The sequence below is a fragment of the Saccostrea cucullata genome, unplaced genomic scaffold (genome assembly GCF_032062105.1).
Source record: "Saccostrea cucullata isolate Sc308-1 unplaced genomic scaffold, CSIRO_AGI_Scuc_v1 ctg1542, whole genome shotgun sequence".
NCBI classification, from domain to species: domain Eukaryota; kingdom Metazoa; phylum Mollusca; class Bivalvia; order Ostreida; family Ostreidae; genus Saccostrea; species Saccostrea cuccullata.
The window spans coordinates 72,809-90,269 of record NW_026939168.1 but is presented as its reverse complement, the minus strand read 5'-3'; the positions used below and the strand labels follow the sequence as shown (position 1 = coordinate 90,269).

Here is a 17,461-nt window from a genome sequence, read left to right as displayed (position 1 = left end):
CCCACAAACATCACATTTGTATGGTTTTTCACCAGTATGTATCCTCATGTGACTTTTTAGATTTCCTGGCCAACTAAATGCCTTCTCACACACTTCACATTTATAAGGCTTTCAGCTGTGTGTGTACTCATGTGTTTCACTGAATGACTTCTCAAATTCATCACATTTATAAAGTGTTTTATCTGTGTGTATCCTCGTATTTCTCCGTAAGGTACCTTATTGGTACCTAGTTTTTTTTCACATGCAATACAGCAATAAGATACATTACCAGTTTGTGTCCTCATGTAGATAGCAAAGTCATCTAATAAAGACAATGCCTTCCGACAAAATTCACACTTAAACATTTCCTCCCTGGTTTGAGAACTTTTTTTTGTCTCTGTAAGTGATCTGAACTACACTTTAATGGGGTTTTACTTACATGTGTGTTGATGTGCCTTTCTGAATTTCCAGTTTGATCTTCATCCGAACAATAGTTCTGTAATTGTTCAGTGTCTTTCTGAATATTTGAATGGGGTTCGAGATCTCTCCTTTCCTTCTGCAAGAATGACAAAGAAATCAGTATTAATGCTCCATAAGGCACTGTTATGATTATATGTATTGTAAGGATAAAAAGTTAAACAAATAAAGATTAAGTTATACTGATTCAAGGTAACAAATAACAAGGGCAAATTCTTGTTATTTGCGCTGTGAATTTCTTAAAGTCGAAACTGCTCAATTTGGTTAAAAAGACTTTTTATGACTTGGCCTCTTGCTAACCATGAATCAATAAAACGTGACGTAATGTAATTGTCTCTCTAATCAATGCTTTTGAACATCATCATAGTTTTTAAAAATCTTTTTTTTGGGTAAATGTGATTAAAAATTGTGTTATCCACCTCTTCACTTCTTCTTTGATGAACCTGACTTCACATTAACAGGTAGTTCATCGATGTTCATTTCCAAGTCGTTTTGTCAGACTGTATACATGTACCAGCATATATACAGCTCAACGCACATTCTAAGCTCATGTTATTTTGCAGAAATGTTGGTCACATTCTTTTGCAATAAAATGAAAATTATCGACCTTAAGATATACTATGTATTACGGCCTTATATTGGACCTGATAAATAAACGATACAATAATTTTAATCATGGTAGCATTTGAAGATGTTATCAAATAAAAAAGCTCCAGCAAAGGATTTTACAAAATTTTGATTTTTGTCAAATTAATTGCACCTTGAATTTCACATTGAAGTCTAGGACAGCTAGCGCATGTTTTATTTTATCGCATATTGTAAACAGTCAATTTCAAACAAATCTCTTGGTTGAAATATGCATCAACTCTCTCTTTATCAAACTATGAAAAAAAAAATTATGTACTGCAGAAATGGTTTGAGAAATCAAAAAAATTTCTTTTTTCCATCAAGGGCAGATAACTTCAAAAATTTAAACGTGCAAAATGACTGTCTCCTTACATGTAATCAGTCTTGTGAATTTAGTTTATTTCACTTTTATCTTTATCTAGCAATGCGTTTTTAAAGGAACTTGGACACGGAAATGAAGTTTATTTTTTTTCTGTATAATATTACGCATTAAACATTTTAATAGCATTACACACAAAAATCAACTAAAATTCTTATTTCATTGAAAAGTTATTTTAACATTGAATTTGGTGCGGGTTTAATTGACACATCCTTGCACTTTCACATATTTTAACTTCATTCTTTATCCTTCAGAAAAGCCCCGTGGGGATCCGGGTCAGAATAGATCCTCAGTACCCCTTGCTTGTCGTAAAAGGCAATTAAATGGGGCAGTCCTTCGGATGAGACCGTTAAAACCGAGGCCCCGTGTCACAGCAGGTGTGGCACGATAAAAATCCCTCCCTGCTCAAAGGCCCTGAGTGCCGAGCATTGGCCAAAATTTGCAGCCCTTCACCGGCAATGGTGACGTCTCCATATCAGTGAAATATTCTGGAGAAGGACGTTAAACAATATATAATCAATCAATCAATCCTTCAGAAAAGTGGCAATCTTGTTGTGTATTCATGAGAAATATTAAAATTTTAATCCAGAAAAATAATTTTATTCAAAGTAGAAATGCTAGAATGCAAAACACCTTCACAAGCATTGTCATTCCGAGCTAAGTCATGTGTGCAAATCGATCACACAGTTTTTGTTTTTGTAAGCAAGGCACGAGCTCTGTATTTGTAGATGATTAGATTTCACCGGGTGCGTTCAATTGTCAAAAGTCTGCTCATATGGTTAATAACATTTGTACAAATTTTCAGACAAATCCTTCCAAGAGTTTTTGAGTATTGGTGTGGAAAAAATCTCGTTTACAGGCAGACGGACTTGGTGATTGCAATATACCCCCCTCCCCTAAACTTCATTTGCAGGGGGTATAAAAAAGTTTAATACGGATAAATTTTGATCAGAAAAGCCCAGTTAGGCATTTGACTGAGGTTAGCCAAACATTTGTGTTTAAACGCTTGTTTGTAAATATTTTTTTCATTGAGAGAATCAGAAAGTTTAAAATTTCTGGAGATTTTAAAAAATTGTGCATAAATGCTTAACTAAATGTCAAAGATTTTTTCATAATCAATTAAAATTGAATTTTCATTTTCTTGATTTTTCGTATAATAGCCCTTCTCTTTAAATGAGTTTCAAAAAATAAAAAAAAACTCTATTCAATGTTTTAATTAGTCAGATTTTAACTGAAAAATCAAAACAATACAGAAAACAATTATAAATTGATACAATTTGCATTGTATATGAATAAACTAGTATTATGCATCAAGCATACTATACTAAATACGTACATGTACGAATAATAAATACACACATGAACAACTAATCAAAGCATTCAAGATTCATTTCATCAACATGTAATTAAGGACAATCATATTAAAAAATAAATTTCATAAACAGGATAAATGACAATCTTCAATTTCTCTGCAATATTTGAATTAAATTTACATCAAACATAGGAGTTCATTGTTTTTTACCAAGACTTATTGAAGATATTTTTAAAGATTTTCATCTAGAAATACCAACTTCCCAACATTTATGTAAGCAAAGGCCAACGTTGGCTAATTAATACTGTAATATAAAAGGAATTATTGATTAATGTCAGACTACTCTTGCCAAATCAACTTACTTCAATTTACAAGGACTTTACTTACCGTATATACTTGCCTATAAGTCGGTCCGCCTATAAGTCGGATGTGTTAAATAAGCTTGCATATCAGATGGACTAACCTCATATAAAACCATACTTTTAATAGCTCGCCTAAGTCGGACAGAGAGTTTTAGACCAAAGATTAACTCCCAAAAAACCGACTTATAGGCGGGTATATACGGAATATGTGTACATATCTGTACCAGACATTTTTCTCTTAAAAAGATTTATGGAACAATTTACTGTTAAAGTAATATCAATTTCCAGATGTATCTATCTTTTTCGATTTCTCAATTACATAAAAAATGAATTTTTAAACTCAATGTATAGTTCTGTTTTAATTGACTTCCTACAAATATCATAATTGTAAAGTTTTTTTAATTGTAAAGTTTTTCATTGAAAAGCGCCAAGATTTGTCTCTATCCAACACTAAAGTATCTCGCCTGTTTGTGTCTTTTTTATGCCTCTTCAAGCGAAATTATCAGTTGAATCAAATTTGTGAGTTTTTCACCATTCTGTTCTGTTTCCAGAGGTAATCTGGAATAGGCTTTCAAACTTTTATATATCTGCAAATGGCTCTTCATCTATGGCTTTTTCCAAATGACTTTCCACAAACATCCTATTAGTAAGGTTTGAAATACGTCACCATGAGTTTCTCTAGGTTACTTTAAATGCTATTTGTACGGTTTTGCATTTACTTGAAATGCTTCACCATGAGTTTATGTAAGTAACTTTAAATGTTAGATCTGTGGTTATTTTTCCAAACACATCACAATACTAAGGTTTCTCGCCTCTATATCTTTTCATATGCATTAGTAATCGATTGAATACCTTTCCGAAAATATCACAATTCTTTGGTTTCTCGTCTCTATAATTCTGTATATAGATCGGTTGAATGATTTTCTACACACATTTAACAGGTTAATCACACGTGTGTATCTTCTGGTGTTTGTCTAGATCAGACTTTTTACTATATGTTCTAAGACAGAAATCACATTTATAAGGTTTATTTCCAGTATGTGTCATCTTGTGTCTTTTTAAATCAGTGGCATATTTGAAGGCCCTCTCACATATATCACATTTGTAAGGTTCATCACCTGTATGTATTCTCATGTGTCCTTGTAAGTGATCTTTCCGGGAGAATAACTTATCACAAACCTCACATTTATACGGTTTCTCACCAGTATGTGTTCTCGTGTGCTTCTGTAAGTGTTGTGACTGGCTGAATGCCTTTCCACACACATCACATTTATAAGGTTTATCACCTGTATGTGTCCTCATATGTTTCTGTAAGTTTCCTGAATTGTTGAATGCCTTCCCACACACATCACATTGAAAAGATTTATCACCAGAATGTGCATCACATTGATAAGGTATATCACCTGTATGTGTTCTCATGTGTATCTGTAATTGATTTGTCTGGCTGAATGCTTTCTCACACACATTACATTTATAAGGTTTATCACCTGTATGTATTCTCATGTGTGTCTGTAAGTGATTTGTCTGGCTGAATGCTTTCTCACACACATTACATTTATAAGGTTTATCACCTGTATGTGTTCTCATGTGTTTTTGTAAGTTCTGTGATTGGTTGAAAGCCTTCCCGCACACATCACATTGATAAGATTTATCACCTGTGTGTATCTTCGTGTGGCGGTATAAGTTGCGTAAATTATTGAAAGCCTTCCCACACACATCACAGTTTTTAAGTTTATCACCTGTGTGTATCCTCAAGTGTTCATTACAGGTATAAGACCGGCTGAATGCTTTTCCACACACATGACATTTATAAGGTTTATCACCTGTGTGTGTCCTCATGTGTGTCTGACAAGTATATGAATGGCTGAATGCCTTGCCACACACATCACATTTATAAGGTTTATCTCCAGTATGTGTCCTCATGTGTGTTTTATAATTGGTGATATATTTGAAGGCCTTCTCACAAATACCACATTTGTAAGGTTCATCACCTGTATGTATTCTCATGTGTACTTGTAAGGTATCCTTCCGTTTGAATAACTTTCCACAAACGTAACATTTATAAGGTTTATCACCTGTATGTGTTCTCAAGTGTGTCTGTAAGTGATTTGTCTGGCTGAATGCTTTCCCACACACAACACATTTATAAGGTTTATCACCTGTATGTGTTCTCATGTGTTTATGTAAGTTGTGTGCTTGGTTGAATGCCTTCCCACACACATCACATGTATAAGGTTTATCACCTGTATGTATCCTCATGTGTCTCTTTAAGGAGCCGGAATCGGCCAATGCCTTCTCACACACACTGCATTTATAAGGTATATCACCTGCATGTGTTTTCATGTGTTTCTGTACACAGGATGAAAAGCCAGGTTTCCCAAATTTGGAAACCCGATGGAAACATATGGGAATCGTGACATCAGTAGTTTCCATGTAGTTTCCATTTTATGGAAACCACATAGTGGTTTCCACATCGATTCCCGACATGGAAACAATCAACCTGTGGTTTCCCGTAAGTTTCCCAAGATAGGAAACCATGGAAACATACCCCGGTGGTTTCCACATAGATTCCCGACATGGAAACAATCAACCTGTGGTTTCCCGTAAGTTTCCCAAGATATGAAACCATGGAAACATGCCCCGGTGGTTTCCATGTAGATTCCCGATATGGAAACAACCAACCTGTGGTTTCCCACGATAGGAAACCATGTAAACATGCCTCAGTGGTTTCCATACAGGTTCCCAACATGGAAGCCACCAATGTGTAGTTTTCCCCATGTTTCCCAGGCAGGGAAACTTTGAAAGTATATATCAACTGAATACTAACCCACCTACCTTTTATTTTACAAAAAGTTAAATATTTAATTATTTTACCATATTTTTACCAATTATAGAAATATTTCAAAAGTATTTACATGCTGTATCAAAATAATTAACTTCAAACAGTTAAAATAACTAGATGTGTATTTCTGTGTGATTAATTTAATATTTCAGCACCGTGAACGCAATTCAATTTTAATTTATTCATCGAATTGGCTGGGGGTTGAGTATTATCATACTAGTATTTTACTATTAATAGTGAATATAGTTTTTTTTTTTTTAATTTATTAAATTATTATTTTTATTATTGGGGATGGGTGGGTTGCTTTTCATCTTTTCTTTGAGAAGCCTCCCCCCCCCCCCCCGTCACTATGGTCGGCCTGTGTAATTAGGGACACCTGTCCTCACGTGCCATTTCAGGTGGAGACACGTGCCGCGAAGACACCTGTCACTGTGTATTTTTTGTATATTCTATGTGAATTGAGACGGTTTTGTACCTAAAGGGAACAATGGGCTGTTGTCGAGCATGTACACACACAGTCTCCGATCGAAAATTCTTTTAAATTAAGATGATGATTCGTGTTTCTTTTATCATTTAAAAAATTGTATATTCCATAAATAAAGTTATACAAGAGAACATATTTATAAAATAACCTACATTTAAGAAGTTCAATGAAAGAACAAACTATTTAGAATTTTTATTTCAATTTTCATTACTGATTTAAAATAAAACTATCCTCTTTAGAAATTAAATAATTTTCTATAGGTATTGAATAGATCTTAATTCTCGTCGTGTATAATTATATTAAATCAGAATGACGTTAATAGATCAATGTGAGATCAAAACTGTATTTAATATTGTTGATGGGTTTTTGTGTGAAATTTGTAATCTAACGTACAAAGACATTTATTAGATAAATGTTTATAATATAATTCATCACATAAAACGATATTTTTTTTCTTTCCTTTTTTTGTTTAAATATGTACGCAGATCCCCGTGTAGTAAACGCCTGCACTTTTCGCATGAAATTACAATGTAGGGTCCTAAATGCACATACATTATATTTAACAAACTTTAAAATTTTCAGCCATTTCTTTTCTCCAAAGGCCATTGCTCTAGACAAAGAAAAGTCAATAATATTTTGCATGATTTTGTTTTCCTTAAGAACAATGGCTTTTAAAGTAGTGCATGCTAAGGCAATCTATTAAAAGAATTAATTGTATAATTAATTCATTGTATAATTGTCACGATTGTATTTTTGTGCAGTTTTTGTTGATTTCATTCTATAGAGGTATGAAGTTTGTCAATACTTCAACAAACATTTCTTTATCTATGTTGTACACTACTTTATTTTTATTCGCCGACATGCTACTCTTTTTTAAAAAAAAAAAAAAACCAATAGACTCGATCTTCAGACCTGTAGGAAAGTAATTTCCGTTAGAGTAATAAACTAACCGGGATTTTATTTTTACTAGCATACCTTACCAGATTTCTTAACGAAAAAAAAAACATTAAAGAAATACAGGGCGGGACCAGCTAAAGCTGTATGCATAAGTACAGCCCTGCACATCAACGAGTATAAATGACTTTCGACATAATATTTCCCATGACTTCACTTATACCAATCACGACTAAGATACTGAGTTAAAATACTGTTATATTTTCCTGCCTTTGATAAGATGTTAGTTTTGTTCCACCTAGAGAAATAACTCTCCTAAGAAAAAGGTTTTCAACATTCTGATTCATTTACTAACAATTTTACGTGTTAAAATATGTTGGAAATTTTTTTTAGCTAAAGGCCAAGGAGTTTAAAGTACAATGTACATGTAGCAATTAGAGAAAAGTCTAGCAGGTCCATTAGTAATATTGATACCAGGCTCAAAATCTAATTAAACCCCGAAAAGGAGGGAGTTCAGTTAGTAATTTAATCCCCCCCCCCCAAAAAAAAAACACAACAATTTATCAGCAATGAATTATTAATCACCGAACTTTTCAATCATCACTATTGAAATAAAAAAAAAACTGTTCTTGATAATCATATTATAATTGTAGCTCATTTTAATGCCTTTTATGATTCTTTTGGAAAGTTCACAATAAAAAAAGTGTGCTTTTAAAAATTTAACATCTTTTGGTGTGACATTATAAATTCATATATATAATCATACATGTAACAGTTAAAAGAAGCGGGGAGAGGGGGGGGGGGGGGAGTTACTTTCAGCAAGGACGGTCACTAAGCCCCGAAACCCATATCCCGAAGGCAAATAAGTTGAGGTGTCAAGCAAGAAACAATTTTTTTTCTGCTCTTGCCTCATGTATCTAACCGCTTTTTTTTTCTTAATATACTAGGCAGGCCTACACATCATATCGGCAAATTAAAATATTTAGGAGCCCCTCTTTTTATTCCATGGAAAGGGGAAAACTTAATTAAATTCTAATATAAGATCTCATAATCACACTTAATCATAGTGAATGTAAACAGTTTATATTTCCCATCCTGCATCGCTCTGTAGGCGCTTTATTTCATTGGTCAATTTCCCGAGGCGCCATTTTTGGAGGATCGAGAAGGACGAAGAAGAAGGTGTAAGCAGCTGGTAAATTTGAAAAGTTAAGATGGTTTCACCACCCAGTGTCTTTAAGACTGTGATAAATGCAATGGCCAACGATGAAGGATTAGTGTACGTATATTTTTGTTAACTTTTTACGGTAAATAGTTGTAATATTTGGCAACAACAAATCTTCACTATCGGAGGTAACTTTTGTTCTGACGCCATTTTGAAAAGTTGGATACCTAAGTTTTAAATTGTTAAGTGTATATATTGCAGAGAGAAAGAGAGAGAGAGTGAGAAAAAAAAAATGAGACAGTGATATAGCATAACTTAGATTATGGAAGCCCCAAATATTAAAGGCACCGTGCATGTACATGCTGTATGTTGTAAAATGGCAACGTTTCGCCTTTTATCATGTTTATTAAAATGTATGCTCCATATGTATGTTCTCTCTCTATATATAAATGAATACTTTTGGGAATTAAAAAAAATATTTTTTAACCCCGCTCAAATTATCCGGATGATAATAGTTACACCGAGCATGGTTTCGTAGTTAAATTCAGACTGTAGAACATCCGGTTTGAATACATGTGTTTTCTGACTTTTCGGATAGCCAGCTCTTGTTTTTTGGAACTTACGACTTATGGCAAGGTATAGATTAAATATTTTTGGTTCAGAACTTTGATAAAAGCATCGATATTTTTACAAAAAGTGTCTTCAATCTCAGCTTATCCGATTATTCATGAAGGATATCCTCATCAGAACAGTTGGAATAGATTGTAGCGAATATAGCATAACCCTTAATCATATGCATGACGATGATATGGAGGAAAAATATACTTAAAAAAGTGAATGTACTTGAAAGCCTGTCCACTTTTCTGAAGAGATAAGGTTTGTTTTATTGTTTATTGAAATAGTTTACTGCTCAAAAGATTTTTTTTTTTGTAATGTCTAACCTGTTGAGATGAAGATGTAAAAAAAGAAAAGCCTAATAGTGAATTAATATTGATAGTATGTCAAGAAATGCAAATGAATCATCAGCTTGAATTATCAGTTTTTTCACAATTATTGACCTGAGTAGGTCAATGTATAGCGAATAATACATACTCTTTTCCATATCACATCCTAGCCCGAGACACCAATATCAGGCAAAGGGACAAATGCCCTAGGGCTGATATTTGTCGAAGGTCTGATACAGGATGTGATGTGGAAAAGGGTATGTTTCATTATGTTCATTACATACTTGGTAATAAAATACAGAACACTTCAAGATGAGAAGATCAAGAAAATAAGTAAATAATCATGCACAATAAAACTACTTACATACAGGGTGTTTCACAATATATGTCACATATCTAAAGACAGATAGATAAATGACAACTAAAGCCACATATACATTTTATATATCATTTTAATCAGCATAAATTCAAATTATTTTTTGGGGTCAGAAGTACCCAACATTCTCAACTTCAGTTACTATAGCAACAAATCCTTAAACGTTATTTTCCAAGTGTTTCCGAACATTACATCCTTAAAATAACTTATGAGACTATTGCTTGGAAATTTCTGACCACTGTTTTGTAAGTTTCACAGGATACTTGAGACTTTTCTTGATTTATATCTGGCTTTTTAGAACCCTCAAAATACATATCTTTTTTATTTAAAGTTGCATATAAATAAATTTGTCGTTTCAAAACTACCGGCATGTGTTAATTGGTGCCCACTTTTTTCGCTCTTCCTTTAAGTCAGTCTTGCAGACTTGAACCAGCTCTGAAAGTCAACTGGCTTTAAATGCTAAAATCTTGTATGCAGACAAACAACTCAAATTTAAGATTTCTAAATACACTTGATGCACTAACCGGCATTGTTACAATCCATTTTCCAAAACTCAGATCTAACTTTCATGAGGTTTTCTCAATGATTGATTTCACTTTAATATTGTTCTCATCTCTTCTTGATTTTTTTTTCGGGGGGGGGGGGGGGGGGGGGGAGGATTTTGCTGTCTTTCATCTTAACTTTAAAATTTAGTTCAAACTCTCTTATCATTCTCAATATATGAAAACTAGACAACAATTTGTGCTCTGAATATTTTTCATCATCACACCCTGTACAATATTCAGAAAATCGTTCTTATAATTAAAGTTTGCAAAAAAATGTTTGCTGCAAGTTGTACTCCATTTTGAGAAAAGTTGACATTAGGAGGTCACTGATTATATCATCAGTTTCTTCATGGTATATTATAATTTCCCCAATACTTTGCAATATCATAATTTTAGATCTATTTGCTTTCCTATAGTGTTTTGGTATTTCTGTTATCATGCTCAATATTCAGATTATGCCCATTTAGATGTGTGACATATATTGTGAAACACCCTGTACATGTACACAATATTGTCTTACTGAACAGATTTAGCTGTCATTAGGTCAAAATTGCAAATAATAACATGCTTCTTATATCTGTATATACAGGTAACTCTTGATGGCTTGAATTTCAATTTCTCGGAAATTCTTGATCGCTTGAAGTGAGTCTCCGGTCCCGATTTTTTCCACTATATAACTAAGCAGATTTGCTCTTGAGTTCTCGAACTCCTGATCTCTTGAAACCCTTGATCCCTCGAAGTCAAAATGCAGTCCCGCTGTGCTGTGAATTTTACCCTTGATATCTCGAAGTGGCTGTGTGTATACCAAGTTATATTGTTCAAACTTTTGCCATAACTGTATATCTGTCTGTCTGTTGTCAACTTAAACCTTCACCATAACTTTAGAACTATACGAGATAGTGGCTTCGTATTTAGTATGCATACTCCACTAATGAAGTGCTTTCAAATGGCAACAAGGACAATGATTATGTGATCTTGACTGTGACCTATATGCTAAAAAAAATTGCATTTTCGAACTTTGTTGCTGTGTTTCACAAGCGCATCTTCTTTTTAGCTCTACTGATCAGAAACCAGAAGAGCTTATGCGATAGTAACGCGTCCGGCGTCCGTCAGTCTGTCTGTCTGTCCGTCTGTCTGCAAACACTACTCCTCCTTAAATTTTAGTCTGATTTAAATATAACTTGGCACACAAGTAGACTATACTAAGAGACATAATTCTGTGCATCAGTTTTTGATAAGTACAAACCAGTAGAGCTACAGTCTCGACAGAGACTTCTGGTTATTTTTTCTGCCATCCTGGTTGTTGCTAATGCTATTACATAATTAGTTTAAATTAGAATGCAATAGTACCTGGACATAATTTATCATTTCAGAGAGAAGAAAACTATGTGACTTTAAAAGAAAGCCAGTGAGATAAAATCATAGAAAATGTATGATGATTCAGGATGTGGTCATTTGGTAAGTGGTAATTCATTCATGATTAGTATGTATATGACAATTGCCTAAAAAAAAAGATTCTAAATTTTATTTAAATACTGAACTGTGGTATATCAGCTGTGAGCTACAAGAAGTTTTATGTAAAAGCTAGGGCTGAAACAATTTGCCCCCTCCATGTTATGTGTGTATTGCTATGATTGGCATACAATCAGTTCTCTAATACATACACTTCAATAAAACTTTGTCGTCTTGAACCTGAATTGAACAGGAAAAAACTCTGAGATCTCTCCAAAAATTGGAATGAAAAAAAAAGGAAATGCTTATTAACTGATTTCTTGCTGGTCAGTATTTTGATTACTTAAAGGAAGCTCTAAAAACTGCACACTAAAGAGTTCTACTTTAATATCAGGAAGTTTTATGAAGTTAGAGTGATCTGCCCATAGATTAAGATTATGAAAAATGTTATTTTACAGTCAGATTATTTTTAATAGATTAAATTATTTTTAGCATTATTTAAAATTAAAAAAAATAGGAAATTAATTATTTTCATAAATTTTTCCAATGTAAGTAAACATCAATGATTTCTGCTTACAGATAGTCCATTGTCTTTGAAAATTTCTTGGGGAAATGAGGCACATACCATATGTTCTAAATGAATAAAAAGGCTCATTATGCACATATTTATATGAAATATGATAGATTTTTTCTCTCCAAGGAATAATTTCTGCAAGTCACTAAGTTTTTAGAGTTTCCTTTATTTCATAGATATTCAATGAAATTATTTGAAGTATTAAATTTTGGTAAATTATATGATACTAAAAGGTTATATGGATGAAAAAACAGCTTGCGTGTATGACAATAGGGCTTAAATTTTTAATGTCTCTTAATTTTTCAGTGACATTAAAACAGGAATAGTCATCACCAATAGACGAATTTCACTTTCCTAAGAGTTTTCTTCAATTGTCGGCGTATCGCTCATTTTCCCCACTTGTCCTTCGTAAGTTACTTGTTCAGAGTTCTTGAAATCTTTTTTCCACTGTCAGTCATTTGGACTGACTGCCACAGGAAGTTTGTCGGTCCAGACAGATTTCTATCGGTCCAACAAAATAATAAAACATAATTTAAAGAAGATTAAAACTGTATTTGAATTTTATTATCATTACATTTGGCACCCTCCGTCAATACACACTGCATACTTCTTCATGCGAATTTGATCATCGTATAACAAATTTCGTTGAATTCCCGAGGGAGGTCTATTTTCTTCATAGGTTTTTAATCTTAGTTTGATTTTTCTCACCTGGCTAATACCTTATCGGCGTCAAAAACTTGTTTAAACAATTAATCAATCATAGTTTGGTACTTGCATTTATTACGAGATACTGAAAAAACGTTTAACAGATTATGATTGGTCGATTAAAGGGAATTCGTACGAAATTTAGTCGGATTTTCGTAAGCTGCTTTCTCGACCTCTACCGGTCATTCGGACTGACACAGAATGTAAAGTGATCGGTCCTTGGTTGTTTTTATCGGTCTTGCCGACAGGACCGAAAGATTTCAAGAACTCTGACTTGTTAATATTTTCAATCTTCAAAAATATTGGACAATTACGATCTGTATCTGTATTGCCAGAGTATGGGGGCAACATGAAAATCATAATGAACATGTTCATACAGATTTTATTTCTAAGATATTGTCCCTCAAAGTTGATACGGTTAAAGAGGGAAAACAGCGTCTTAAGCCGGTTGACCCCAGATCGACCCTGCGAAGGGGAATAACTTTTGTAAATGTGAAAGTCCTTTATGGTATATCATATAGATCTAAAACTGACTGAATTTTGATCAGCCAATTCATGAACGTGATGAATGGATGTAAATAATGTTGGTCAATATATGCAAAAAAAAAATTAAATTACTTGTTTATATATACATTTGTGGTATCTCTCCCATTGAATTTTATAAACTTGTTATTTATTTCTTAAATAAACTGAGCGTACATGCAATACCGGTATAAAATTACTCATAAGATACATGTATACATAAACCATGATAAAATCATAGGTGTCCAATGCAGCATATGATAAATCATTAACATACAAGTACATGTGTATATATACTGTAATACATATATATTGCATTATTTTTAGCTCACCTGAGCCGAAGGCTCAAGTGAGCTTTTCTGATCAAAATTTGTCCGTCGTCTGTCGTTGTCGTTGTCGTTGGCGTCGTTGGCGTTGGCGTTGTCGTTGTCGTTGTCGTAAACTTTTCACATTTTCATCTTCTCAAGAACCACTGGGCCAATTTCAACCAAACTTGGCACAAAGTATCCTTGGGTAAAGGGGATTCAAGATTGTACAAATGAAGGGCCATGCCCTCTTCCAAGGGGAGATAATTATGATTTAGTGAAAAATTAATAGCATTTTTAAAAAATCTTCTTCTCAAGAACCACTGGGCCAGGAAAGATGAAACTCATGTGGAATCATCCTCAGGTAGTGTAGTTTCAAGTTTGTTCAAATCATGACCCCCGGGGCTAGGGCGGGCCAAAATGGCCGACCAAAGTTTTACATAGGAATATATAGGAAAAATCTTTAAAAATCTTCTTCTTAAGATCCACTGGGCCAGGAAAGATGAAACTCATGTGGAATCATCCTCAGGTAGTGTGGATTCAAATTTGTTCAAATCATGACCCCCGGGGCTAGGGCGGGGCCAAAATGGCCGACCAAAGTTTTACATAGGAATATATAGGAAACATCTTTAAAAATCTTCTTCTTAAGAACCACTGGGCCAGGAAAGATGAAACTCATGTGGAATCATCCTCAGGTAGTGTAGATTCAAGTTTGTTCAAATCATGACCCCCGGGGCTAGGGCGGGGCCAAAATGGCCGACCAAAGTTTTACATAGGAATATATAGGAAAAATCTTTAAAAATCTTCTTCTTAAGAACCACTGGGCTAGGAAAGATGAAACTCATGTGGAATCATCCTCAGGTAGTGTGGATTCAAGTTTGTTCAAATCATGACCCCCGGGGCTAGGGCGGGGCCAAAATGGCCGACCAAAGTTTTACATAGGAATATATAGGAAAAATCTTTAAAAATCTTCTTCTTAAGAACCACTGGGCTAGGAAAGATGAAACTCATGTGGAATCATCCTCAGGTAGTGTGGATTCAAGTTTGTTCAAATCATGACCCCCGGGGCTAGCGCGGGGCCAAAATGGCCGACCAAAGTTTTACATAGGAATGTATAGGAAAAATCTTTAAAAATCTTCTTAATAACCACTGGGCCAGGAAAGATGAAACTCATGTGGAATCATCCTCAGGTAGTGTGGATTCAAGTTTGTTCAAATCATGACCCCGGGGCTAGGGCGGGGCCAAAATGGTCGGCCAAAGTTTTACATAGGAATATATAGGAAAAATCTTTAAAAATCTTCTTCTTAAGAACCACTGGGTCAGGAAAGATGAAACTCATGTGGAATCATCCTCAGGTAGTGTGGATTCAAGTTTGTTCAAATCATGACCCCCGGGGCTAGGGCGGGGCCAAAATGGACGACCAAAGTTTTACATAGGAATATATAGGAAAAATCTTTTAAAAATGTTCTTCTTAAGAAACATTGAGAAAGGAAATATGAAACTTAGATGAAATTATCCTCAGGTAGTGTAGATTCAAGTTTGTTCAAATCATGACCCCTGGGGCTAGTTTTGGGCCTAAAATGGCTGACCAAATTTGTACATAAGGATATATAGGGAAACCTTTTAAAAACTTCTTTTCATGTACTTCAAAGCCATAATTAGTGATATTTTCCTATTTATATGGAATCATCCTCAGGTAGTGTAGATTGTACATTGTTCAAATCATGACACCCAGGAGGGTTAAAATTCAAGATTGTACATTGTTCAAATCATGACACCCAGGAGGGTTAAAATTCAAGCCCCCCCCCCCCCCGGTAAACTTTCAGTTTTGGTCTGATATGCTTTTTCCTAGTAGATGTGCTCAGGTGAGCAATGTGGCCCTTGGGCCTCTTGTTAGGTCCTGTTATGTGGATGCCCTAAGACAGTGTCTACCCATCACTCCTCTGATATCAGTTGTTCTGTGCATATTTCTCTCTCAAACCTAAACTACAGAGAGCCTGTGGATAGAGGATGAAGAGTGACCTTGGACTAATTTTCTAGGTCAGAGGTCAGTATCAAAATCTACTGTATATCTTTATTTAAAATCGTAGTCCAGAGTATATTTCTTCCCTGGTGTAATCTAGCTTTTGTGCAATGGGGTGGAGGGTCTGCAATGATCTTCAACCAATTTCTAGGTCGAATATCAAAATTAAAAAAAAAATCTCTCCCTAATATTTTTGTTATTATAAAGGGTATGTTTTCTCTCAAACTAATCAAACTTAAAGCAGGGTTCTTAGTATGAGATACATGAAGTAATATATTCTCAATGACATAATAAGGCTGAAAACATTATTTATATTATTTTTTTTTTCACTTATCATAAAGCATTAAATATTAAAGAGATACATTAAGTGCTGAAATCATATGTATCATGGTCATGGAAAGTTATTATTGATATTGGTATATTAAAGGACATTGACTGATCTTTCAGATTTCTAAGTTATATTCAAGCATTATAATTCTGACATCATATAATTTTGTATGAATATTGCAGATCATAGGTGATGTGAAGAAAACCAGGAAACTGATGTTGAAAGGAGTACTGAATGACCCTTATGAATGGACTTGAATGTGAAAGACTGTTCCATTGTTTATCTAAGATATATGAATTTATTTAATATTTTGATATCACTGAAAAATTCAGTTACAGTTTTTGTACATCAAATGAATTATTAAACATATAAAATGGTAATGCTTTTTTCTTTTACATATAATAAATTTTTTTGATAGATTTTTAAAAGAATACGCATTATTTCACATTGCTTCCTTTAGAAAAGTTAGGGAATCTTGAAGTTTCCCAGTAATTTCCATTAGGAATGGGACTCCAGATAATTCCACCAAGTTTCTGCCACACAGAAAGTGCTACACAAGTTCCATATAGTTTCCTGAGTCAAGGAAACTTCAGGAATCATAAGGTTTCACGAGCTTCCATGTAGTTTCCCATAAAAGAAAACCTTAAGATTCCATCAAGTTTCCATTCCACGGAAACCACTACGCTCATATTCCGTATGGTTTCCTGAGTCAAGGAAACTTTAGGAATCGTGAGGTTTCCCGAGCTTCCATGTAGTTTTCCGTATAAGGAAACCTAAAGATTCCATCAAGTTTCCATTCCACGGAAACCACTACGCTCCGATTCCATATGGTTTCCTGAGTCAAGGAAACTTAGGGAATCATGAGGTTTCCCGAGCTTCCATGTAGTTTCCCGTAAAAGGAAACCTAAAGATTCCACCAAGTTTCCATTCCACGGAAACCCCCTACGCTCCGATTCCATCAAGTTTCCTGATTCTGGAAACCAGTGGAATCTTCAGGTTTCCCATTACGGGAAACTACATGGATGTTCGGGAAACTTCAGGTTTACAGAGGTTTCCGTGGTTCGGGATACCTTATGGAATCGGAGCGTAGGGGGTTTCCGTGTCACGGAAACTTGGCGGAATAACCTAGCATCCGCTACGGAAACCACTGGGAAACATGATGTAAACTT

General features: G+C 34.3%; 1 protein-coding gene and 1 long non-coding RNA gene across 3 annotated transcripts; one reads left to right on the top strand and one right to left on the bottom strand.

The window, feature by feature from the left end:
* Positions 1-2,689: 2,689 nt before the first annotated feature.
* On the bottom strand, positions 2,690-5,484 carry LOC134252446 (zinc finger protein 665-like). Its single transcript, XM_062734936.1, has one exon. It carries the CDS (start codon positions 5,477-5,479, stop codon positions 4,079-4,081), a length of 1,401 nt encoding a protein of 466 aa, XP_062590920.1. The 5' UTR covers positions 5,480-5,484; the 3' UTR covers positions 2,690-4,078.
* Positions 5,485-11,799: 6,315 nt separating this feature from the next.
* On the top strand, positions 11,800-16,540 carry LOC134252445 (uncharacterized). 2 transcript variants are annotated; one of them, XR_009988970.1, is made up of 3 exons: positions 11,800-11,841; positions 15,839-15,988; positions 16,475-16,540. It is a non-coding gene; the product is annotated as an uncharacterized LOC134252445 (long non-coding RNA). The 2 variants fall into 2 exon arrangements; XR_009988971.1 differs by lacking the exon at positions 11,800-11,841 and adding an exon at positions 12,702-12,817.
* The last annotated feature ends 921 nt before the right edge of the window (positions 16,541-17,461 follow it).